General features: G+C 47.0%; 1 protein-coding gene across 1 annotated transcript in view; it reads left to right on the top strand.

Annotated features, from left to right (window-relative positions):
- Positions 1–25,921, top strand: part of CDK5RAP1 (CDK5 regulatory subunit associated protein 1) — a 180,182-nt gene that overhangs the window by 31,322 nt on the left and 122,939 nt on the right. Inside the window, 1 exon segment of the mRNA XM_029612413.1 lies at positions 11,852–11,952. Coding sequence (XP_029468273.1) covers positions 11,852–11,952 — 101 coding nt within the window.

Genomic DNA, 25,921 nt, shown 5'->3' with positions numbered 1-25,921 from the left:
TACTCACCCATATGTGAGGACTACCATCCTGCTTGTCCTGTGAGAACAAGTGTTCTCTCACAGGACAGAAGGATGTTAGTCCTCACGATACCCGCCCCGCGGTGTTGGGTTTGTTATGTTTTCTTATTTTATTTTTCGGCACTTCCTGTAGCTTTAAACAAGACTGAAGGGGGACCCCTGCTGGCTGCAGGTTTAGTGCCATGCTGGGCATGCCCAGTAGGTGCCAGTCCAAGTTCTAGAAACTTTGACAAAAGTGTTCCATGATTGGGCTTCATCCTGTGTTTGTCACCCATATGTGAGGACTAACATCCTGCTGTCCTGTGAGAACACCTGTTACAGATAAGCAACATTTTGCTATCTGCACATCCCGGTTCATCACGACCACCAGTGCTTTCTATGCTTCGCAATCATGGACCACCACTCCCAGTTCAGAGTGCTACCCTTCGGACTAGCCACTGCCCCTCACCAAAATCATGGTGGTAGTGGCAGCGACACTGAGGAAAGAAGGAATCCTCGTACACCCGTACCTGGACAATTGGCTGATCAGAGCAAAATCTCCAGAAGAAAGTCATCAGGCGACCTCCAGAGTCAAGAACCTACTGCAAAACCTTGAGTGGGTCGTCAACACAACCAATAGCTGTCTGCAGCCCTCCCAATCTCTGGAATACCTGGGAGTCCGGTTCGACACCCAACAGGACAAGGTCATCCTTCCCGTTACAAGGAGAAGGAAATTGGACTAGTTGAGAAAACTGTTGAATGGCACTCGCCCCATGGTATGGGACTACCTCCAAGTCCTGGGACTCATGACATCAACCCTAGAAGTGTTGCCATGGACAAGGGCCACATGCGACCACTACAACGTTCCCTACTATCACGATGGAACCAGATGTCCCAGGACTACACTGTCCGCCTCCAGTTGCTGGCAGAGATACGAACCCAGCTCCTATGGTGGCTACAAGACCATCTGAGCAAGGAAGTAAGGATATCCCCACCGACCTGGTTCTTGCTCACCACGGATGTGATCCTACAAGGGTGGGGAGCCCACAATCAGGAATTGACTGCCCAGGGGCAATGGGACAAGGAAGAATCGGAATGGAACATCAACCGACTGGAAGCCCGGGCAGTCAGACTAGCCTGCCTACGATTCAGTCACAGACTCCAGGGAGAATCAGTCAGTCATGTCTGACAACGCCACAACAATGACATACGTCAACCGCCAGGGAGGAACCAGAAGTCAACAGGTGTCCCTGGAAATAGACCCCCTAATGACGTGGGTGGAAGCAAACCTGCAAAGGATCTCTGCTGCCCACATTGCGGGAAAGGCAACGTCATTGGGATTACCTCAGCAGAGAAAGTCTAGACCCAGGGGAATGGAGGTTGTCAACCACAGCCTTCTAGTTGATAATAGACCGCTGGGGCACCCCAGCCATGGATCTTCTGGCAACCCGGTCCAAAGCCCAAGTTCCCAACTTCTTCAGTCGCAGACAAGACCCTCAATCCCAGGGGATCGACGCCCTCGTCCAAACCTGGCCACAGGAAGACCTGCTGTACGCCTTTCTTCCATGGCCACTACTGGGCGGGATCATCTGCAAGATAGAACACCACAGGGGGCTAGTACTTCTAGTGGCCCCGGACTGGCCGAGCAGGCCGTAGTACGCAGACATGCGAACACTTCTGCTCCAGCAAGGACCGATCCTCCATGAAGACCCAACTTGATTCTCTCTTATGGTCTGGCCATTGAGAGGACTTGCCTGAAGAAGAGTGGATACTCGAGGGCAGTAATTGATACCTTGCTCTGAGCACGCACGTTTTCCACATCTTTAACTTACATACGAATATGGAGAATATTCGAAGCCTGGTGTGAAGATCGCGACATCCTTCTGCGGACAGTCAAAATTCCCATGATCCTGGAATTCCTGCAGGACGGCTTGAAGAAGGGGTTGTCTCTCAACTCCATCGAGGTTCAACTGGCCGCGCTGGCCTGCTTCAGAGCCAAAGTGGACAGCATCAGTCTATCTTCCCATCCAGACGTCTCCCGCTTCCTGAGAGGGGTCAAGCAAATCCAGCCACCACTAAAGTGGCCGGTACCCCTACGGAATCTCAATCTAGTACTAAGACTTCCTAGCGGGAACTTCCTTCAGACCTACATGTGGTCTATCCCTATGGCTCTTGACCTTGAAGACTGCATTCCTAGTGGCAATTTGTTGAGCCCGTCGCATCACCGAACTTCAATCAATATCCTGTCGGGAACCGTTCCTCAGACTCACACCGGGATCCATACAGCTACGCACTGTCCCCTCCTTCCTTCCAAAGGTGGTTTCTCATTTCCATCTAAACCAAAGCATCTCGCTGTCATCTCCAGACGAGCATAAGGACTCGGAAGACTCATGCCGCCTACGCCATCTTAACGTCGGCAGACTCCTAGTCCGCTACCTGGAAAGATCGGAATCCGTATGAAAGACGGAACACCTATTTATTCGTCCTTCACAGCGGGAAGAAACAAGGGGAAGCAGCCTCATGGGCAACCATAGCCAGCTGGATCAAAGAAGTAATCAAGGCGGCCTACGTAGAGGCAGGGAAGCCTAAACCTCTACAAGTCAAGGTCCATTCCACAAGGGCTCAGGCAGTGTCCTGGGCAGAAACCAAGATGCTGTCACCTGCCAAGATCTGTCCTGAGTCCATCTGCTACACGCTAGGAAATGGACAAATTACCTACCTGATAATTTCGTTTTCCTTAGTGTTGACAGATGGACTCAGTATCCTGCCCACAGCTGCCTCAAAATACAGAAACCTCGGGTGACAAGTCCCGAGAGCAAGACAAGCACAGGTACCCATAGTTACCGGGTTTCGGCGTTTCTCGGTTGATGACCCTTGCGGTCTCCAGCTACAATTCACGTCAACTAGTTCAAGTTAATCAAGTTAACCAAATTATCCAAACACACATATATCCACTATTACTTTTCGAGGAGAATACTGAAGAGCAGAGCTTCCTGCACGGGTATATGTAGTGCTGACGTCAGATTGAAATCTGACTCAGTCTCCAACTGCTATCAGGAGCATACTATACCCATTGGTACTGAGTCCATCTGTCTACACTATTTATTTATTTAATTAACAGTTTTATATACCGCAGTTCAGGTAACAAAGTTACTAATCACTTCGGTTCACATTTCAACAATTACAATGACAATATAAAGAATAATTTATGTCTTACATAGAACAGGGTGAGTGAAACTTGGATAATAACTTACAATGAACAGGGAGAATACAATTTATATACAAATAGCTTAGAGGAGCAGTGTGTGAAGTCACTGGAACTGTCTTGGCGAGACCTAGAGCCACTGTCATGACATTCATTCGGAGAAGCAAGTGCGCATGGGATATTAGTGTTGGAATGATGTTGTGGAAGTGTCAAGGGGAGGATTCTTCCGTTGTGATCTGTGATAGGATAAATGAGTTATGAGAATGCTTGGTTGAACAACCAGATCTTAAGTCTTTTTTTGAAGGTGGTTGTCGATTGTTCGAGCCTGAGGTCTGGTGGGAGTGAATTCCAATGTAAAGGGTCTGCGGTGGAAAGGGCTCTTCTACTTAGTGTTGTTTTGATAGGATGTGCCTGTAGAGTGCCTCTCTGGCCTTGTCTCATCGGTCAGGAGGTAGTGTGAGGCTGTAATGGGATCGTGAGCTCAATTGGGGTGGAGTTGTGGATGACTTTCTGGATGATTGAGAGGGTCTTGTAAAGGATTCTATATTTGATTGGGAGCCAGGGAAGGTTCTTTAAGATGGGTGTTATGTGGTCCCTTTTTGTTGGATTTTGTTAGAATCCTTGCTGTGGCGTTCTGTAGCATTTGTAAAGGTTTTAATGTGTTAGCCGGTAGCCCAAGCAGCAATGAGTTGCAGTAATCTATTTTCGAGAAAATGATTACTTGTAACACAGATCTGAAATCCTGGAAGTGCAGGAGGGGTCTTAGCCTTTTTAAGACTTGGAGTTTAAAAAAGCATTCTTTAACGGTGTTATTGATGAAACTTCTGTAGTTAAATTGATTATCGATGATGACCCCAAGATTTCTGACCTGTAGGGATAAGACTGGAAGGGCTACGGTGTTTGCGTTAGATAATGAGAAGTTGCCATCTGGGGTGATGAGAAGAAACGACACTAAGGAAAAGGAAATTATCAGTAATTTCTCCATTTTTAATGATCTACCCATATGCAGCTGGCGACAGACTTTCCGGGCTTTCCTTCATTTGCCCATATGTACTGTTCGTCCATAGTCGACAAATGAATGAGAGCTGGGCAGTAATGGAATGGTTCTTGGTGGTGGTTCCTCTCAGGTTGTTTGTTTTGGGTGTGGGAAGGGGGTAAATGGAAAATTTATTATAAGATCGATAAGCATCCAAGGTGTCCCTTTTTTTTTTTTTTTTTTTGCATAAACATTTTTATTGGTGAATAGGTTGGTGCATTCGGCTTCATCTCATGCTTCGTTGCATCTGATGCATCTTGTGTATTACTTAACCAGAAGCACTTCTGGGTGTTAGTGCATGTGCCCATACACATTTAAACACACAAATATTTGTATATTTTCCACATGTTTCCTGGATTTTAGGGCACATTACAAACTCAGGAAAAACAAAGGTGAAATTGGGGATGAAAGTGTATTTTTCCAGTATCTATTACAGTGGAAGTTAGAGGAAAAAGAATTATTTCAGCATTTATATAGCACCTTAAACCCCAGGGCACTTTATTTCATAATGTACAGTGGATCCTTGCCAAAGAAAGCTTACATTTTTTAAGTGGATAGCGGAGATAGGAAGAGGAGCGAGAGAGATTTTCCCAAGATCACCTGTGATAGAAGCAGGATTTAAACCCAGTCCATTGTGTCAACCACTGTGCCACCTTCCCGCCAGCATTGGGAAAGCACAAAGAAAACACTGCAAGAAGTTAACTTGAAGATTCATGTCTTCTTCATCCTAAACCCATTGGAAAATGGGTTTAGGTGAACTAGATCTTGAAGCCTATGATGGTTCAGCTTATGTTTGCCATAGGAAAAAGGTTATTAAGACTTTATTCTACTGTGATGGTAGAGTTTGCAGAGGGAAGCCAATATATTTTACACAAGCCTGGAGGCTTTGCTTTCTTTTCACTAGTACTAATGCCCTCCTCCTCAACAACAGAGTAAATAGAAAATAATCAAGAAATGCAGAATTAACTTTTATTTTCTCATGGGAAATTGTATTGCTCAGTTCCTGTTCTTGGGCTGCATAGAGAGAGGAATATCTAGTAAGAGAAAGGAAGTGATGATCCCCTTGTACAGGGCCTTGGTGAGGCTTGGAGTACTGTGTTCAGTTCTGGAGACCGTATCTCCAAAGGGACAGAGACAGGATGGAGGTAATCCAGAGAAGGGCCACCAAAAAGGTGGATGGTCTTCATAAAATCACTTATCAGGAGAGATTGAAGAACCTAAATATGTATACCCAGGAGGAGCAGAGGTGATATGATACAGACTTTCAGATACTTGAAAAGTTTAATGGTCCATGGTCAACAACAAACCTTTTCCGTTGGGGAAAAAAATCAGTAGAACTAGGGGTCACGATTTGAAACTCCAGGGTGGAGGACTCAGAACCAATGTCAGGAAGTATTTCTTTATGGAGAGGGTGATGGATGCCTGGAATGCCCTTCCGGAGGAAGTGGTGAAGTCTAAAACTGTGAAGGATTTCAAAGGGGCATGGGATAAACACTGTGGATCCTTAAAGAATAGAGGATGGGAATGAAGAGAAGATCCATGGGGGTGGCTTCCTGGAATGGAGGCTACTACCTGGTGATTACTACCCTTACTCAATAAGCCTTCACACGATTAATGTAACTCCGTTGCTCTCTGCTTCAACGGCAAGGGGAATTGTGGAAAAGAGCAATTGCATTCAGACAACAACCAACAAGGACTGAACTACGCAGTCTAGGTAAACAAGTGTGGGTGTTTCGTGCTTATTGTGGCGGTTACTACCCTAAACCAGTTAAGCCTGATACATCACTTTGAATGCATATACAGCGTTGCTCTCTGCTTCAACGGCAGGGAGAAATGTGGAAAAGAGGATTTACATTCAGACAGCATCCAACAAGGCATTGATCTGTGCAGACTGGGTAAACAAGTATCTGGGTAACTTGCTTGATGCGGCGGTTACTACCCTTAACCATAAGCCTTATGCTCACCTTTGATGCAACTCCAACATTACTCTCTGCATCAATGGCAGGGGGTGGCAGGAAATTTGAATCAAACAGTTATCAACAAGGGCCATGAACTTGGTGGTCGGTGAAATAGCTAAGTGTGGGAAAATATGTGTGGGAGCTTGCTGGGCAGACTGGATGGGCCGATTGGTCTTTTTCTGCTATCATTTCTATGTTTCTAAATCTCAGATCAGTCCAGACAAGTGGGTTTATGCATCCCTACCAGCAGATGGAGGCCGAGAACAAAGCTTTGAGGCACTGCTACATAACTGAGAGTGCCACCTGCAGTCCCTCAGTATTTCTTTGTCTCCAGCAGATGGTAGACATGCAAACCTGAAGTTCTGACTGAAAGTGTGGAGGAAGTGAAAAGAAATTGGTGGAGCTCCCCGAGGTGTTAGGTTCCTTTGAGGGCCATCCAGGGGGGGGGGGGGGGGGGTGTTTGAAATCGTCTGTTGTAGTCTGTGCTTCTGGAGGTTTTGATAGCCAGAGGACTGTCTCCCTCTTACCGCCGACATCTCCTCCTGCCAACCAATGCTCAGGGAAGCACACTTTTTTTTGTTTTGTTTTGTTCTTTAAGTTTAAAAAAAGAAAAAGATTTTTAGGAAGGTGAAATTAGTGCAGGGTGGTTTGTTCCTGCAAGGCTGCAATATTCAGTCTGAGGCCGGGATCTATCAGCAGGAGCTGTTCGGACCTGCAGGGGCGAGAGCTGAAGGAGTCTGCCGCTGTTTCCTTTTTTCCCCGATGGGGAAAGCTTGTGGAGCAGTCAGTCCGAGGTGGCGTCGCTTTGGCCCATAAGTCCTGCTGTATGTGGCGCGAGCCGATGTGTTTCACGCATTTTCACCGGAACAGGGCGGCAGCCAATTGGTGCAGCCTATTTCAGTGTCGGCGCACTCGGGCTGCATTGAGCTTCCTGCTGTGTGGTGGATGGCACCTAAGCTGCACATGGTGGCTTACGGGGCCTGCGGGCTCTGTGCGCTTCCTGCCACGTAGTGGATGGCACCTATGCAGCGCTTGGTGGCTTACAGGGCCTGCGGGCTCTGGTTGGCTCATCTTACTTCCTGCTCTCTCTCTGCACAGGCTGTGCATCAGGAGCAGAGAGAATCTCTGAGGTCAGCTCCAAGGAGAGGAGAGCCTCTCGGTCATCGGGGGCCGCAGGTTCTGTCGTGACTGGGGGGATCGAGTTCTGGGGTCTTCAGCCTGCTGGGAGCCTGGAGATTCCCCTCCCCCTCTCCCCTGTGGTGCAAGAGGATTAGGAGAATCAGGAGGCAGGTGCAAGCTCCGATGACAGTCTTCTCTCACATGGAGCCGAGGAACCTGAGGAGTTTTCTCCAGAGTTTGCCCTGCTGTTACACAGAGCCTTCCTGGCGCGGAAGGGTACAGGAGAGAAGAGGTCCAGAGAGAAGTAGTGCCCCATCTAAGAGGCCAAGGCTGGCATCAGCGGGAGGTTCAGGAGATCTGCTTAAGCGCCTGGGCTTGCAGCATGCTGAGGTTGATCCCAGGGATCTAGATGATTCCGTTGGTATGCAGGATTATCCTGCCTCCCATTAGGGAGCAGATCTGGACGTGGACCCCGATGGGGGTCAGGATCCTCATCCAGGCGATGACTCGTGTGGTCTGTCTGTCTTTAAAAAGGAGCAGTTCTGTGCCCTCATCCCTCTAGTGTTGGAGGAGTTGGGGGTGAAGATGACTCAAGAGTCCAACAATGAGGCAGTGAATCTGGTTCTGGATGGGCTGCGTGGTCTTCCCTGTGCCTTCCCATTGCTTAATATTCAGAAACTGATCACCCGGGAGTGGAATTTCTTGGAAGCAGGCTTGAAGGTCTGTCCTTGGATGGAGGAAAACCTGCTTTGCCTAATGATTCCTAAGGTGGATGCAGCGGTCTCTGTGGCGACTAAGAAGACTACGATCCCGGTAGCGGGTTTGGCCACTCTGAAGGATTTTCAGGATCGCAAGCTGGAAATTCAGATAAAGCACACGTTTGAAGTGTCTGCCTTGAGCCTACAATGGCAACTTGATGCAGCGGCTTGTTTGTGTTGGGTTCAGAAAGCACAGGAGTAGGCTTCTACCAGGATGCTCAGTCCGGGGCATTCCGCGTACTTGGAGGAGGGAGTGGCCTATGTGGCAGATGTGCTGTATGATTTGTTGCATGCATCTGCCAGGAGCATGGCCACCGCTGTTTGTCGGCGGCACTGTGGTTCGAATCCTAGCTGTATACTCTGCTTTTTAAAGGAAGCTTCTGTTTGGCGAGAATTTTGATCAGCTGATGAAATCTTTGGGGGAGTCCAAAGGGGGAACTATTTACCAGAGGATAAGAAGAGCAATAATGTTTTTCCTTCCAGGTCTCTGATCCAGGATTCGCAGAGATTTCGTTCCAGCAAAGGGGCCTCTGGTTCAGGGGCAAAACAGTTATCGGGACACCAGCAATCGGAACCAGTCAAGGGACCGGAGCAAGAAATTCTTCCCAATGATGCCAGGCTCGCCCACTCCTCGGTGGAAGCGGTAGAGGGCAGGTTGTCCTGCTTTTACGGGGAGTAAGTCAAGATCACCTCAGACCGGTGGGTACTGGAAGTGGTAAGAGATGGTTCTGCGTTAGAATTTTCGCGCCCAGTCAGGGAGGCTTTTCTGAAGTCCCACTGCTTGTTGCAAAACAAACAAGGAGCAGTGGAAAGGTTGCTAAGTTTGGGCACAATAGTCCCCGTCCCGGGGGAACCTCTGTAGAGGAGAGAGGGAGAGGTCCCCAGTGTTTCAGAACTGTGAATCGGTCTTTTTTCCATCTGCTGCGCCGAGGAAACAGCTGAGCCCCATTTTGGAGGGGCGGAGCTAGTGATGTCACTGACGAGTGCCGGCCTTAAAATCGCCAGGACTGCGGCGCATGGCCACCGCCAGCGTGCGCCTAAGCCGCGCACTCCGAAGGAGCGCGCGGCTTTGCCTGGCTTAGCCCGGAGAAGACCGGAAGCCCGGGAGATCTGCTGGTGAGTCCTAACACTGTTGTTTGGATACTGAAAGCTTTTGTACATTTTCTTTTGCAACCCATAATATGGGGAGGAAAAGAAAAGTCAAAGATTTTTCTATATCCCCTATAATACCTAAGGGCCCGATGGATAGTCACGTCTTTCGACGTGGTGAATCGCCAATAGGAGATAGCTCAGGAGGTCAGTTTTCAGCCTCTCTCAGCCCCGGCGTTGGACCATCATCCCCCCTTCAACCTTTGCCACCATTACCAGAAGGGTTTTTACACTTAGATTCAGCTAGTCTACATAAAAGGACGGACTGTGCAGTTTCTTGTGATGTTGAAACTTTATACAATTCGGAAGGAGGGGCAAAAGAGCCATATCAATGGCCCACTGATCCACCTGAAGATGTTACATTAAAGGATATTTGGAAAATGATGGCAAAAATGAATGAAAATGTTACCCAAATGAATGTCTCTGTCAGCCATTGTGAATTCTAATAAAATACAAATAGGTGAGCAAAAACAGGGTATATCCTGTTTAAAGGAAGATTTAGTGAAGGTAACCTCTAAAATTAGGTTATTGGAGGATACAGAAACAGCGCATATAAAAGATAGTCTTTCTGTACTTAGGGAGATGGAAAAATTGGAAAATATGATGAGATTTAAAAATTTACGGATAAACAATTTCCCTCAGACTAGAATTACTATCCCCAATGGAAATGTTTAAAAAATATGAGAGAGATACTACAATATGAAGATAAAGATCTTCCTTTGGTTTCTAAGATCTTTTACTTTCTGGGTAAAGTAGGGGAACAGAGAGGGGAGAAAACGGAGACTTCAACTATAGGAGTCTCAATGTTTTTAGAGGAATCTATAGATCTTATTCAGAAAAGAGCAACCCTATTTGTATCCTTGCAGTTGGAGTCTGACAAAGACAGGTTGTTTAAGGATTTTCTTAAACATAAAGATCTTAGTTTTTGTGGTCAGAAAATATATTTATTTATTTATTTATTTTTAACTTTTATATACCGACATTCTTGCATTAAATACAAATCATGCCGGTTTACAGTGAAACAGAAAAAGCAGGAAAAAATTCCTTAGTCGAATACAATGAAACAGCTTAGTTAACAAAGGAAACATAAAAATAAATGTTTACATATACACAAAGGTTTGCACGAAGGGGTGCATAAAGGGGAGAGCCCCTTTGTCGCGCGCCTGGTGTTGAGGCTGTCTTAACTGTCCGATGTTAGTGACGTCATGGGGGGGCGGGTCTAACGAACGCAGCACTTACATCGCTGCTTCTTTCCAGTTCCTGATGTCTCTAGAGCCACTCAGGCTAAAAGGAGACATTTCTTCTCCCTGAAAAGTAAATTGCTAGCAATTGGTGCTAGTTTTTTCCTAAAATATCCTAGTATATGTTATGTTACATTTCAGGGAAATAGATTTAGTTTTACTGACCCACTACATTTGAAGACGTTCTTAGAAGATAAAAATACAGAAGGTGGAAATTTAGATGGTCAATAAGTAAGTGAATTGCTCTCTCTTCTCTTGATTCTGATTCTGATATGGATTAAATATTTGTTCCTTCCCCCCCCAATTATAGGGTGTAATTTGAGATACAAAATTTTGTTTATGTAAATGTATAATTTTATTATAAGTTAATTTTATTGTATCACTATTACTTATGGTATATTTTTGTTTGAAAATTGTTTTTGAATGAAAATTGAATAAAGAATAAATTGAAAAAAAAACAATAGTCCCTGTCCCTCTGTACGAGTGAGGGCAGGGGAAGTACTCCATTTATTTGCCCAAGAAAGAGGGCACTTTTTGACCCATTCTGGACTTGCAAAAGGTAAATGTAGCCTTGCGGGTGCCACTTTTTCACATGGAGCCATTGCGAACAGTGATAGCAGAGGTCCGCAGAAGAGAGTTCCTGGCATCTATGGAACTGACTGAGGCATATCTTCATATTCCCATTCAAAAGGATCATCAGAGGTTTGAGTCCTTCCTTTCAGGTTGGCTAAGGCTCCCTGATCCAGGGTATGAACAGGAAAGGAAAATTGGGTCTTACTTGTTAATTTTCATTCCTGAAGTACCACGGATCAATCCAGAGACCTGTCCCCATATTTCGAAAGACTTCCTTGCTTCTGGATGTTGCTGAGCTGATATGTGATATGCTCAGAGTAATGAAAAGTGTACATAGTTTTTAGGTTTTTTTTATTTTTCAACTTTTAAGTATCTGTTCGCCCCAGGTTTATTGGGGTTTGTTAAGGTAGACATCTTGACTTGGGTACAGGTCAATACTGAGGGACTGCAGGTGGCACTCTCAGTTATGTAGCAGTGCCTCAAAGCTTTGTTCTCTGCCTCCATCTGCTGGTAGGGATGAATAAACCCACTTGTCTGGACTGATCCGTGGTGCTTTAGGAATGAAAATTAGCAGGTAAGAACCAATGTTCCTATACACATAGTGACGATGGTGTAAAAGTCACTGCTAATTTAGATAGTGCTCTTTTCTACTTATTTATAAAATTTGGATGATCAATATAGCCTTTAAATAAAAAAAAAAAAAATACCGACCCAGAGGATTAGGAATACTACTGATAGTGACTGTAATTTTATAGGTAATTATGCTGCTGCTTGTCAGGATGTCTGGAATCATACTTATGATTTGTGTCTTCCAGAGAGAAGGCAGAACAGACTGTGTGGAACCGCCTGCAGCAAATCATAGCTCTGAAACGCAAACGCTGGCGGTCTGGGACTTCTCTTCAAGTTGGGATTTTAGGTATAGTATGGTATCCAGTGTCCCCTTTTTCTAAGAAAGGAGGCTAGGACAGAAAGCAAAAAATGGCTAACTGGCATAGTGCAGAATGACACTAACTTTAAACTCTCAAATTACCATCATAAGAGGGTTGAATTAGCACATTTTGAAACTTGTATTAATTTGGCATATCTTTGTAACCAAATGGTCAATATATGTGCAAGTATATTTCTGACAGAGTGAATCTTACCATGATACTCTGGAGTTATGTTTGGGCATTTTTAGTAATGTTTTGTACTTATGCAGTACAAAATATTACTAGTACAGTTTAGTTATTTAGATCTTCAGAACTTATTTTTACATCTAGTCAAAGCTAGGGTCTTCTGCTGTGTGATCAGGAGCACCTTAGTGCTAGATTAATGTCATAGAGTAGGAGTAGCATAATGGTGAAAGTAGTGTGCCTGAGAACCAAGAAACAGTTGAAATCCTTTCTCCGCCTTGATATTCTGGTGATCATGGACAAGTTACATATCTCTCATAGGCTCAGGTACTCCCTTAGATTGAAAGCGCCCCCTCGCATCCATTTTATCACTATAAAGTAGGAATCATCCGCAGTTATATTTTTGCAATATCTGGCCAAGTCATGATACTGAAATGTTCTTAATGTCCTCCAAAAAGAAATCGATTAATTTGCGTCAGTATTCTTTCGGTGCGTTTGGAGTGCTGGCAGAGGAAGAAGATGATGGCTGACACAACAGCAAAAGCGGTGATGGAAGCATTGACAGAGAACTCCCTGGCAGTCTCTAGGCATTCACTTCCAAATCTGGCTTTGTGAGCTGAATGTGAACGTACAAACTTAAGACAAATTTTGCAGACAGTCTCCGAGTTACATCGCAATGTAGGAGAAATTGGGAGATGAGTAGATGAATTGGAAACATGGATGGGCAGAGTGAGACCTTTACTAATCTGCACAAAACGATAGCGGTGATTGAATCAGCATGAATGGCATCACAAGAAAAATTGGAGGATCTAGAAAATGATGCAGTCTGCTCTTCAAAGGTTTTCCAGAGACTGAAGAATTTTCTGATTCGATGGATGTTTTGCAAAGACTGAGTAGGGCAGTACTCTCCAAGGAAGGGGACGAGGAGAACACTATTTTGGGAATTGAAAGAGCACATCGAGCCTTTGATCCCAAGCGAAGAAATTTACCTCTGGACTTATTTATTTATTTGAGTTTTATATACCATCATTCCATGTGAGAATCGCTAGTTCACAATGGTGTACAGGTTTGACGCTCACAATTTAGAAGATGAGTTCCAAAAGTAGGCATTCACACAGGTGATAAAGGTAAAACATTCCAAAACTAAGGTTGCACTTCATAGTTGTGAGCTACCAAAGTTTCCAGATAAGAATGTTCTCAGAGCAACAAGACAGGTATTGTAGCAGGGACGTAATATTGCTATATACTCTGATTTGTCCCCTCTGACCTTACAAAAACGGAAGAGCCTTACTTTGGTCACGGCTGCCTTAAAGAAAGAAAACATAAAATATTGCTGGCTCTTTCCTTTTGGGCTAGGCTAAATAAGTGGGGTTACTTCATGAACACACCTTTGGAAGCAGCCAAGATAGTACAAGCTGCGGGCATATCTATTCAGATTTCTATGGATCTTTCTGGAGCAATATTTGATACTTCAGAGGACTATCCTAAATGGCAAAGAGCTACTAATGGTTGCTGGCAATTAAGAAGGCAGTTGAGAGGTTCAAATTCTTCTAAAGTATCTGAAACCTGAGGAAGATCTTTCTGCATAAGCATAATCATCTTCTAATTGCATCATTTCTCTGCTTTTTACACAGAGAAAACTGTTTTTCCCTAAACATACCCGGATCAGTCCAGATTGCTGGAATTTGCCTCCCTTCCAGCAGATAGAGACATAGAACTTTGAGAGCACCCCTCTTAGACTGGTTTGCCACCTGCATCTCTTCAGTATTTCTGTCTCCAGCAGATGGAGGTGGTACAAAACCTGCGTTTCTGAACCAATTTTTTAGGGCTTACAAAAAAACAAAAAACAGTCTCTAAGAGCTTTTATTTTCTTGAGCTCACTTTCTGGCTCAAGCAGGGCAAGAAGGAGCTCTTTCTTTCCTCCCAGGGTTTGGCAGGTCCCAGTGGGACCATCCCCCTTGGTAGCAGGTTCTGCAGGAATAGGGGAGTAGGGCTTGGAAGCCTTGAGTGCTCCCTGTCGTTTGTGAGGCACTGGTGGTCCGGTCCTTCTTCCCCCCCCCCCCCCCCCCCCTTTGCTGGGATCCGGAGAAGCCTCCACTTCTGGCTGGTAACGTGCCTTTCCCTGTATATAACCGGATCAGTCCAGACAGTGTGTTGAGCCTCCTGTCCAGCAGATGGAGACAGAGAAAAACTGAAAGGGTATCCTATATCAGGACAGAGCCCCCTAGCGTCCCTTCAGTAAGAACCTGCGGCTCCCTTTCTTTAGCTGTTTCTTCTTTCTGTGGGGTTCTTTCTCCTAATTTTTTCTTCAGGATCAAGCAAGTATTGATAACCTAATTCCTATATGTAAAAAAAAAAGTTATACTTTTTTCAGAGTTCAAAACTTGTGTTTTCTTAGGTGACAGCTCTGTCCCCTGGATCTTATAGGGTCCTAGGGGGGCTTGCCCCTTGAAGATTCAGCCTAGGACTCCTTGCCCGGTGACCTTTGGCTGGCTTGGGGTGATACTGGTGGTCCAGTCACTCCCTCCTCTTGACTTTTCAGACCCGGGAGGCTTTGCCTCGGGACCTATTTCACTGACAACTTACTGCTAACAAAAAAAAAAGTCAAGGAAGCCAGACAGCACACTTGCCTCACCCGCATTTAATTGCTCTAAGGACAAGAGGAAAGAGCAGTGCAGGGTTCATTCTCCTGCTCTCGCTCCACATTGCAGCCTGGCTCAGCTGTTTTCATTTCCTTTTGTTTCTCTCCACGGCACTTTTTTCCCCCTCATGCTGCGATCGGCTGCTTGTCTTGCCTGTGGGGAGCCTGCTTTGCGGCTCTCCCGCGATGGCTTATGTTCAGCTTGCTTGCCTGGGGGTGAGGGGCTCTCCAGGACTCCAGCGAAGTTGGCGGTCTGGGGTCGGGCTCCCCGGCGCGTTTCCAGGCCAGCCCCCTTGCTAAAAGCCACGGGTACGGTGGCCATTTTGGTTTCAGACATCGCAGCAGGCTCTGTGCCACAGGGGGGAGGGGAGCCAGATTTTACAATTTCTCCACCCGATCTCAGCCCTGTGCCCTCCCCCGGGTGGGGGGGGGGGGTACCTGACTCCTCTGAACCTGTGCCCCCTCCCCCACTACCCGGGAAAGCGTAGCATAATCCTTGCATAATCCTTTCTTACCAGATTTTGTGCTCTTGCTGCACAAATCTTATTTAGCCAGCTTTCAGGAACAGGAGGAACCCTCCCAGACCCCCCCCCCCCCTTCCAGTAAAGATCCCTCGGGTCTCCGTTACCAGCCTCCTAGGGCCCCAGATTCCCAGGGTTCCACCTGAGTCAGGACGGTTCCGGGCGCACCAATCTCCCTGGACCCTCCCCAGCCCCCCCCTACCGATCCTGATACGGACCCAGATTTGCTCGCCAATCCCCCAATAGAGGGTGACGACCTGCGGGTTTTGAGATTGTTCCAGAGGGAAGAGCTGGATCCACTCATTCCTTTTGTTCTGGATAAGCTGGGGATCGAAAACCCTCCTGAGGAATCCTCTGGTGCCGCTGCCTCAGGGAATGTGGACCCAGTCCTGGCGGGACTCAGGGCTCCTCCACGTACTTTTCCTTTCCACCCCATGCTCATGCAACTCCTCCTATGGGAATGGGAGTCTCCCGAAGCGGGTCTTCGGGTGGGCAGGGCAATGGACAAGCTGTATCCCCTCCCTGACCAATGCCTGGAGATGCTTAAGGTTCCCAAGGTGGACGCTTCAGTTTCCGCAGTCACCAAACGGACCACCATCCCTGTGGTGGGTGCCACGGTGCTAAAGGATATTCAGGATCGCAAACTGGAACTGCATCTCAAGCAGATTTTTTAAGTCCTCGCTCTAGGAGTTTGGGCAGTAGTCTGATGCAGCGGGCAAGTCTTAGGTGGATTAACAATTTCCTAGCGTGTAGCAGATGGACTCAGGACCAGTGGGTATAGTGTACTCCTGATAGCAGTTGGAGACGGATCAGATTTCAATCTGACGTCAGCCCTAGTACATATACCCCTGCAGGAAGTGCAGCTCTTCAGTATTTTCCGTCTCCATAGCAGTTAGGGACTACCTGCACGCTCTCTCAGCGTTAGAGTAAATTTAAAGGCGAAAACCCGAAACAAGAAATCTTACTTCTACAGACGAGCCCTGCTGTCCTGCGGTGACACCCTCGGGTCCCTCCCCCAGTTGTGATTTCCACGATCCCTTGGAGGTAAGCCTCGGTCCGGCCGCCGACCTTCGGCGGGGATCTAGTCCCCGATCTCGGGCAAGGCTGAGAGGCAGCGGGTGCAACCTCGAGCGCGGCTGTGAAGGTATTTGCCTTCTCCCCCTGCAGCCGGAGACCGCCCAGAACGAAACCGGGAAGCACAGAAGACAAGGTAATGTAGAAATCTTCTTTATAGACTCCGGTCTCCGAAACTCGAGGAGTCGCACAGGTTGCCAGCCGGAACCAGTGCCACCGGGTTGATCCGCCCTAGCAGGGCTAGACCCCAGTTAAATCCAAGGGTTCTCCCACATGGAGACCCTCCGCGTGGTCGCCGTCGCCATATTGGCCCTGTTCACCGCCATGTCCGCCGCTTCGGCCCATGTGCACAGAGGCAAACCGTGCTCACAAAATCCTTGTGCGCTCACGGTGCTGGGCACATCAACCCGCACATCACGGCACACGCGCATCTTCGGCGCACAACTGTATTATACGCGCACAAACCATGTCCCCACCTGAAAATAAGCTCAAGGCTCAGGGACTTTGCCCAGCATGCCAGATTAGGGCTGCACAGCATGAGGAGGCCACGGCCCTGTGTATACAGTGCGAAGAGGCCCTAGGGGACCCAACTCATGGCCCTCCCCAGCTAGTACCGGACCCCATCCTTTCCAGCGGTACAAAAGGACTCCCCCTCAAACGGGGCTCCCCAGGAACACGGCGCCCCCTAGTCTAGACCCAGCTTCTATCTCCTGGGTGGAATTCTTCAAAGGTAATCATACCTTCGTACACATGCAGCCGGGGCCTCCTACAATGTGGTTGCAGGCACCACCAGAGGACCTCAACATGCCCAGGGAGGTGATCCCCATCACCCAGAAGCCCCACCTTCGGGGACACAGACATCTCAGATAAGGAGTCAGAACCCCAGGGGGAAGGGGAACTCCCTCCAGGAACAGAACCCCATCGAACCATGAGACTCTTCTTCACCAAGGACAAACTTCCAGACCTGGTCACGCACAGGCTGAAAGAGCTTGCCATCCCGGGCACTAACGCCTCGGGGGAACCTAAGCCGAACCCACTGTTAGAGGGACTTCGTCAGACCTCCCATCATTTTCCACTATTACAAGCCATCCAGCAACTAATTGACCTGGAATGGGAGGCCCCAGAAACCACGTTCAAAGGGGGCCGGGCTCTGGCAACCATGTACCCTCTGGATTCCGCTGCCAAAAATCTCCTGGCATGTCCCAAAGTGGATGCCATGGTCTGCGCGGTCTCAAAGCGCACTACTATCCCAGTGGAGGGAGGAGCTGCGCTCAAGGATGCTCAAGACAGATGTCTGGAATCTATCCTCACAGTCCTTCATCTCCGCTATGTCTTTACAGATCGCGGCTTGCTGTGCCGTGGTGACACGTGCCTGCCTAGCGCAAACCAGGAACAACACTCCTGGAGAAGCTCTGAAACCAGCCGTATCATTCCTTGCGGACGCCGCTTTGAATCTGGTATGCACAGCTGCTAGAGGAGTCTCATCCGCCGTGGCAGCCAGAAGACAAATCTGGCTCCGAAACTGGTCAGCCGACGCATCCTCCAAAACGAGACTCACAAGGATGCCCTTCAAGGGATCCCTTCTGTTCGGCAGCGAGCTAGAGAAACTTGCTAACAAATGGGGCGAGTCCCCACTGTTGCGGCTACAGGAGGACAGCAATAAGAGAAACCAGCGACCCTTCCCCCGATCTTCCAGGGGCAGAGGTTCACAGTGCTTCAACCCATACAGAAATACTTACCAAGCACCTCGTCCTACAGGCAGGAACCAGTCCTTTCGGAACAAGCACAACAAAAGTGGAACCAGCTCAGGTCCAGGCCCCAGCCGCGCCCCACAATGAGAATCCGCCGACCTGTCCAAAGGAAGAAGCCATAGGGGGCAGACTTGCCCTATTCTACCAAAGATGGGTCGAGATAACTTCTGACAAGTGGGTCCTAACGATCATTCGAGAGGGGTATTACCTGGATTTCCTCCGAACTCCTCCAGACAAGTTCGTGGAATCCCTCTGCCAGGACCCCTCCAAGAGGGTGGCAGTGGAAGATTACTGGCCCTAGAGGCCATAACCCCAGTGCCTCCACAACAAATAAATACTGGGCATTATTCCATTTATTTTATCGTCCCCAAGAAAGAGAGAATGTTCAGGCCCATCCTGGACCTCAAGTCTGTCAACTGTCACCTGAGGATTCTCTGCTTCCACATGGAAACTCTACGCTCTGTAATAAGGGCGATACAACTGGGAGAGTTTCTCACATCCCTGGATCTGTCTGAAGCCTACCTACACATTCCGATCCATCAAGAACATCAGCGCTTCCTATGCTTCAAAATCCTGGACCGTCACTACCTTCGGGTTAGCCACAGCACCCCGGACGTTCACCAAGGTCATAGTGGTGGCAGAGGCAACACTAAGGAAGGAAGGAAGGAATCCTTGAACACCCTTACCTAGACGATTGGCTGATCAGGGCGAAATCCCCAGAGGAAAGTCACCAGGCAACCAACAGAGTCAAAACTCTACTGGAGAGCCACGGATGGGTGATCAACACAAACAAGAGCTTTCTGCAGTCCTCACAGTCTCTAGAATACCTAGGAGTCCGATTCAACACCAAAGAAGACAGGGTCATCCTGACACAAGGAGATTAAAACTGATGAACCAGTTGTAAACCCTGCTGAGCGAACCTCGCTCCACAGCATGGGATTACCTACAAGTTCTCGGTCTCATGGCATCCACACTGGAAGTAGTGCCATGGGCACGAGCTCACATGAGACCCCTACAGTGCTCACTTCTATCACGATGGAATCCACTGTCCCAGAACTACACCGTTCGTCTACAGCTCCCGGGCAGAGTTTGGACCCAACTATGATGGTGGCTACAAGACGGCCACCTGAGCCAGGGAACAAGACTAACCTCACTGACCTGGATCCTGCTCACCACGGACGCCAGCCTACGAGGATGGGGAGCACATTGCGAAGAGCTAACTGCCCAAGGGCAGTGGAACGCAGAAGAATCGGGATGGAACATTAATCGCCTAGAAGCCCAGACAGTCAGTCTAGCCTGCCTGCAGGTTCGTTCAGACTCCGGGACAAAGCGGTCAGAGTAATGTCGGACAATGCCACAACAATGGCCTACATCAACCGACTGGGAGGAACCAGAAGCCAACAGGTGTCTCTGGAAATAGACCCCCTAATGTCGTGGGCAGAAGTGAATCTCCAGGAGATCTCGGCCGTCCACATCGCCGGGAAAGACAGCATCACGGCGGATTACCTCAGCAGAGAAAGTCTAGACCCAGGAGAATGGAAGCTGTTGACCACAGCGTTCCAACTGATAGTGAACATTTGGGGAACACCAACCATGGACCTTCTGGCAAACTGGTCCAACACCCAAGTGCCCAGTTACTTCAGCCGCAGGTGGGAACCTCAGTCCCAGGGGATCGATACCCTGGTACAGACCTGGCCACAGGAGACTCTGTTATACGCCTTTCTGCCGTGGCCCCTATTAGGCACAAGATAGAACTACACAAGGGACTAGTACTTCTTGTGGCCCTGGACTGGCCAAGAAGACCGTGGTACGCAGACATGCAAAGACTACTGACAGGGACCCCCCCTGCCACTACCTCCACACAGAGACCTGCTCAAACAAGGGCCGATCCTCCACGAGGATCCAGCTAGATTCTCTCTTACGGTTTGGCCATTGAGAGGGCTCGCCTGAGAGAGCAGGTACTCGGGGGCGGTAATTGACACCCTCTTCCGAGCACGCAAGTTCCCCACATCTGTAACATACATAAGGATTTGGAGAGTATTCGAAGCCTGGTGCGAGGACCACGACATCATACCATGCTCAGTCAAAATTCTTGCAGTCTTGGAATTCCTTCAGAACGGCCTACAGAAGGGATTGTCCCTCAACTCCATCAAGGTGCAGGTGGCCGCATTGTCATGCTACGGAACCAAGAGTGAGAGCGGCAGCATAGCCTCTCACCCGGATGTCTCCCGCTTCCTGAAAGGCGTCAAGCACATCCGACCACCCCTAAAGTGGCCGGTGCCTCTTTGGAACCTCAACCTGGTGCTAGATTTCCTAGCAGGAATCTCCTTCAGACCTCTCCGTGGCCTGTCTCTCCGACTATTAACATTGAAAACAGCCTTCCTGCTGGCGGTTTGTTCAGCCCGTCGTATATCCGAGCTACAAGCACTGTCCTGTCGTGAGCCGTTTCTCAGGCTCACCCCGGGATCCATCCAGTTACGCACAGTTCCCTCGTTCCTCCCCAAAGTGGTGTCTCACTTCCATCTTAACCAAACATCTCGCTACCATCGCCAGATGAACATAATTCGGAAGAGGCCAGAAGTCTACGTCACCTCAACATCGGCAGACTCCTATCCAGATACATGGAAATGTCGGAATCTGTATGAAAGATGGACCATCTGTTCGTCCTTCACAGCGGGGGAAGCGGCCTCGCGAGCAACCATAGCCCGCCGGATCAAAGAAGCCATCAAGGTGGCCTACATAGAAGCAGGCAAGCTGCTGCCTCTACAAGTCAAGGCCCATTCTACTAGAGCCCAGGCAGTGTCCTGGACAGAAACCAAGATACTGTCACCTGCTGAGATCTGCAGGGCGGCGACATGGTCCTCCATCCACACCTTTTCCAGGTTTTATCGCCTGGATGTTCAGGCTCCGGAGGACATAGCATTTGCAAGGTCAGTACTAAGTGGGTCACGGGCAGCCTTCCACCCGGTTTGGGAATAGCTTTTATACATCTCATTGGTCCTGAGTCCATCTGCTACATGCTAGGAAATGGAGAAATTACTTACCTGATGATTTCATTTTCCTTAGAGTAGACAGATGGACTCAGCATCCCACCCACGGCTGCCAGTGATTTCAAGTGTAAGCCATGCTTTCCTTCATCTAGGACACCCACCCTACCGGGTGTCGATGTTTCCTGGTTGAGGGCACTGGCGGTCTCCAGCTATAGCCAATTCAACCAATTTAAGTTAATGAAGTTATTCAAGTTATTCAAATTAGCCAGCCACACATATCCACAATGCTTTTCGATGAGAATACTGAAGAGCTGCACTTCCTGCAGGGGTATATATACTAGGGCTGACGTCAGATTGAAATCTGATCAGTCTCCAACTGCTATCAGGAGTACACTATACCCATTGGTCCTGAGTCCATCTGTCTACACTAAGGAAAACGGAATTAGGGGACTGCTGGCGCTAACCTTTAAAAAGGAGATAGAGCAGCTTTTAAAGGGGAAAGCCGACAGTCGCTCAGCAGCGTATGGTTCGGAGGGAGGTATCTTCAAAGGATACTAATGATGCATTGGAGTTATGGCATCCCGACAGTGAGGTTCCAATAATAAGAAAAGTAGTCCAAGTGCCTGTAAATTAAATTCACCTGAGCTAAAAAATTCTAAATTATCCATATCAATTAAAATGCAGAATGAAAATGCAAACAAAAATCAAAGTTTGAAATGTTTGTTTGCCAATGCCAGAAGTCTAAGAAGTAAGATGGGAGAATTAGAATGTATAACAGTGAATGATGACATAGACTTAATTGGCATCTCGGAGTCATGGTGGAAGGAGGACAACCAATGGGACAGTGCTATACCGGGGTACAAATTATATTGCAATGACAGAGAGGAGCACCTGGGAGTTGGTGTGGCACTTTATGTCCGGGATGGCATAGAGTCCAACAGGATAAACATCCTGCATGAGACTAAATGCAAAATTGAATCTTTATGGGTAGAAATCCCTTGTGTGTCGGAGAAGACTATAGTGATAGGAGTATACTACCGTCCACCTGGTGAAGATGGTGAGATGGACAGTGAAATGCTAAGAGAAATTAGGGAAGCTAACCAAATTGGTAGTGTGGTAATAATGGGAGACTTCAATTACCGCAAAATACATATAGTGCAGAGGAATGTTCAATCCTGACAAAAATGCTTAGAAAGTCATATAAGATATGAAGTGTTTTATTTTTTCAATATGGCAACTCCACAGGTTTATACAAGCACCGACTTAATGGCGTCCCCCGACACGGTCCCGTGTTTCGCCGCGGGCTGCATCGGGGGGGATTGCCACCGCTGGAATTCACAAAGAAGCTGAAACATAAAGAAGTTAACAAAGAATCAGGATTGTAAAAGGACTTATAACCGACCAAAATAAGTTACCCAAAATATGACATACCTGACAGCAGCGTTTAGACAGTGACAGGGAGCGCAATGCCCTTCAAAATTGACAGGTATTTAAAGGAGACGAAGGCGCCAAAACCTACAGGGGAGGAAACCACGTGAGTCAAGGGACTCCATCTATTGGTTCCCGTTCCTGTAGTGCACCAAAGCAGCAACATTGACCAGCCTACCCTGCTAGGTCAATAAAAACCATTCAATGTCCCGGTTTAAACCTTTTGGGGCCACTGTGTTTAACGTGAAGATCCAGCGTTGTTCAATCCTGCCTAGTAGCTCAGCATAGTTGCCCCCCCGTAAAGGACGTGGAACAACTTCAATTACACAAAATGAAAGATCAGAGAGGGAATGTGACTGTGTAATCCAATGGTCAACCAAGGGTTCTTTTTCGCGTTGCAGCCGTATGTTAGAGCAGTGCTCTATGATCCGGGTCTTTACCATCCGGGACGTTTTCCCGACATACATTAAAGAACAGGGACAAGTGATAATATAAACCACTCCTGACGTAGTACAGTTGGAGTGAAAGCGTAACTGAAACCTTTTGCCCGTAGTTGGATGCATAAAACAGGTAGTGGCACTAGTATGAACGCATATTGTACACCGGCCACAAGGCTGATGGCCAACATTGCTGATGGGATCCCGTGCCACTGGAAGGTCCGTATGGATCAATTTGTCTCGCAGGTTTTTGCCCCGACGAAAAGTAAACCGAAGGGGACCTTTCAAAGCTGCCATCCTAGCGCACTGCGTAAGAACATTCCCACCGGCCAATTTTTTAGGCTCCGTAGACTGTGCACCTCCAACAGTGAATTCTTAAATAAAGCTCATGATATGTCATCCCGCTTTATATCAAGGGGGTACCCGCAGGCAGTAGTTAAAAAAGCAATGAAACGCGCTTTATATACCAATCGGGATTTATTATTTGTCCCCTCCCGTCATTCTTAACCTCCAGTTACGAACTGTATTTTACCGTTTTCTACCCTTAGTCGGCCCATCACTGATATGATCCGGAGACACTGGGAGGCCTTGTCTTTAAACTGTTTTCTGGTCCCCTTCGGTTTACTTTTCGTCGGGGCAAAAACCTGCGAGACAAATTGATCCATACGGACCTTCCAGTGGCACGGGATCCCATCAGCGATGTTGGCCATCAGCCTTGTGGCCGGTGTACAATATGCGTTCATACTAGTGCCACTACCTGTTTTATGCATCCAACTACGGGCAAAAGGTTTCAGTTACGCTTTCACTCCGACTGTACTACGTCAGGAGTGGTTTATATTATCACTTGTCCCTGTTCTTTAATGTATGTCGGGAAAACGTCCCGGATGGTAAAGACCCGGATCATAGAGCACTGCTCTAACATACGGCTGCAACGCGAAAAAGAACCCTTGGTTGACCATTGGATTACACAGTCACATTCCCTCTCTGATCTTTCAGAGAGAGGTAACTGTGGTGGGGCCGCTTGGCAATAGTGATCATAATATATATAATATATCATAAAATAATAACTTGCAATCTTGCCTCCCATATTTAATTTTTCACTAGTTACTGGTTCCTTTCTGTTAAGTTTGCTTCCTCCCTATTTTCTACTTATTATTCTATCAGTTATCCTGTTACCACCCCCCTGTTTAATGTAATTTCCTTCTTTTTGTTAATATGTAAACCGATATGATGTGTATTTTAATGTCGGTATAAAAAAGCTGTTAAATAAATAATATTAAATTTGAATTAATGACTGGAAGAGGAACAGTATGCAAATCCTCAGCTCTCGTGCTAAATTTTCAAAAGGGAAACTTTGATAAAATGAGAAAAGTTGTTAGAAAAAAACTGAAAGGAGCAGCTACAAAAGTAAAAAATGTGCAAGAGGCGTGGTCATTGTTAAAAAATGCCATTCTAGAAGCACAGTCCAGATGTATTCCACACATTAAGAAAGGTGGAAAGAAGGCAAAACGATTACCGGCATGGTTAAAAGGGGAGGTGAAAGAAGCTATTTTAGCCAAAAGAGCTTCATTCAAAAATTGAAGAAGGATCCAACAGAAGAAAATAGGATAATGCATAAGTGTTGGCAAGTTAAATGTAAGACATTTAAAATCATCCATTGTACCTGAAGACTGGAGGATAGCAAATGTAACCCCAATATTTAAAAAGGGCTCCAGGGGCGATCCGGGAAACTACAGACCGGTTAGCCTGACTTCAGTGCCAGGAAAAATAGTGGAAAGTGTTCTAAACATCAAAATCACAGAACATATAGAAAGACATGGTTTAATGGAACAAAGTCAGCATGGCTTTACCCAGGGCAAGTCTTGCCTCACAAATCTGCTTAACTTTTTTGAAGGAGTTAATAAACATGTGGATAAAGGTGAACCGGTAGATATAGTATACTTGGATTTTCAGAAGGCGTTTGACAAAGTTCCTCATGAGAGGCTTCTAGGAAAAGTAAAACGTCATGGGATAGGTGGCGATGTCCTTTCGTGGATTACAAACTGGCTAAAAGGCAGGAAACAGAGAGTAGGATTAAATGGGCAATTTTCTCAGTGGAAGGGAGTGGACAGTGGAGTGCCTCAGGGATCTGTATTGGGACCCTTACTGTTCAATATATTTATAAATGATCTGGAAAGAAATACGACAAGTGAGATAATCAAATTTGCAGATGACACAAAATTGTTCAGAGTAGTTAAATCACAAGCAGATTGTGATAAATTGCAGGAAGACCTTGTGAGACTGGAAAATTGGGCATCCAAATGGCAGATGAAATTTAATGTGGATAAGTGCAAGGTGATGCATATAGGGAAAAATAACCCATGCTATAATTACACAATGTTAGGTTCCATATTAGGTGCTACAACCCAAGAAAGAGATCTAGGCGTCATAATGGATAACACATTGAAATCGTTGGTTCAGTGTGCTGCGGCAGTCAAAAAAGCAAACAGAATGTTGGGAATTATTAGAAAGGGAATGGTGAATAAAATGGAAAATATCATAATGCCTCTGTATCGCTCCATGGTGAGACTGCACCTTGAATACTGTGTACAATTCTGGTCGCCGCATCTCAAGAAAGATATAATTGCAATGGATAAGGTACAGAGAAGGGCTACCAAAATAAGGGGAATGGAACAGCTCCCCTATGAGGAAAGACTAAAGAGGTTGGGACTTTTCAGCTTGAAGAAGAGACGGCTGAGGGGGGATATGATAGAGGTGTTTAAAATCATGAGAGGTCTAGAACGGGTAGATGTGAATCGGTTATATACTCTTTCGGATAATAGACTAGGGGGCACTCCATGAAGTTAGCATGTGGCACATTTAAAACTAATCGGAGAAAGTTCTTTTTTACTCAACGCACAATTAAACTCTGGAATTTGTGCCAGAGGATGT

This window comes from Rhinatrema bivittatum, chromosome 8 (assembly GCF_901001135.1).
Source record: "Rhinatrema bivittatum chromosome 8, aRhiBiv1.1, whole genome shotgun sequence".
Lineage (NCBI taxonomy): Eukaryota > Metazoa > Chordata > Amphibia > Gymnophiona > Rhinatrematidae > Rhinatrema > Rhinatrema bivittatum.
Note: the sequence above shows the minus strand (reverse complement) of the source record. Positions and strands in the feature narration are given on the sequence as shown.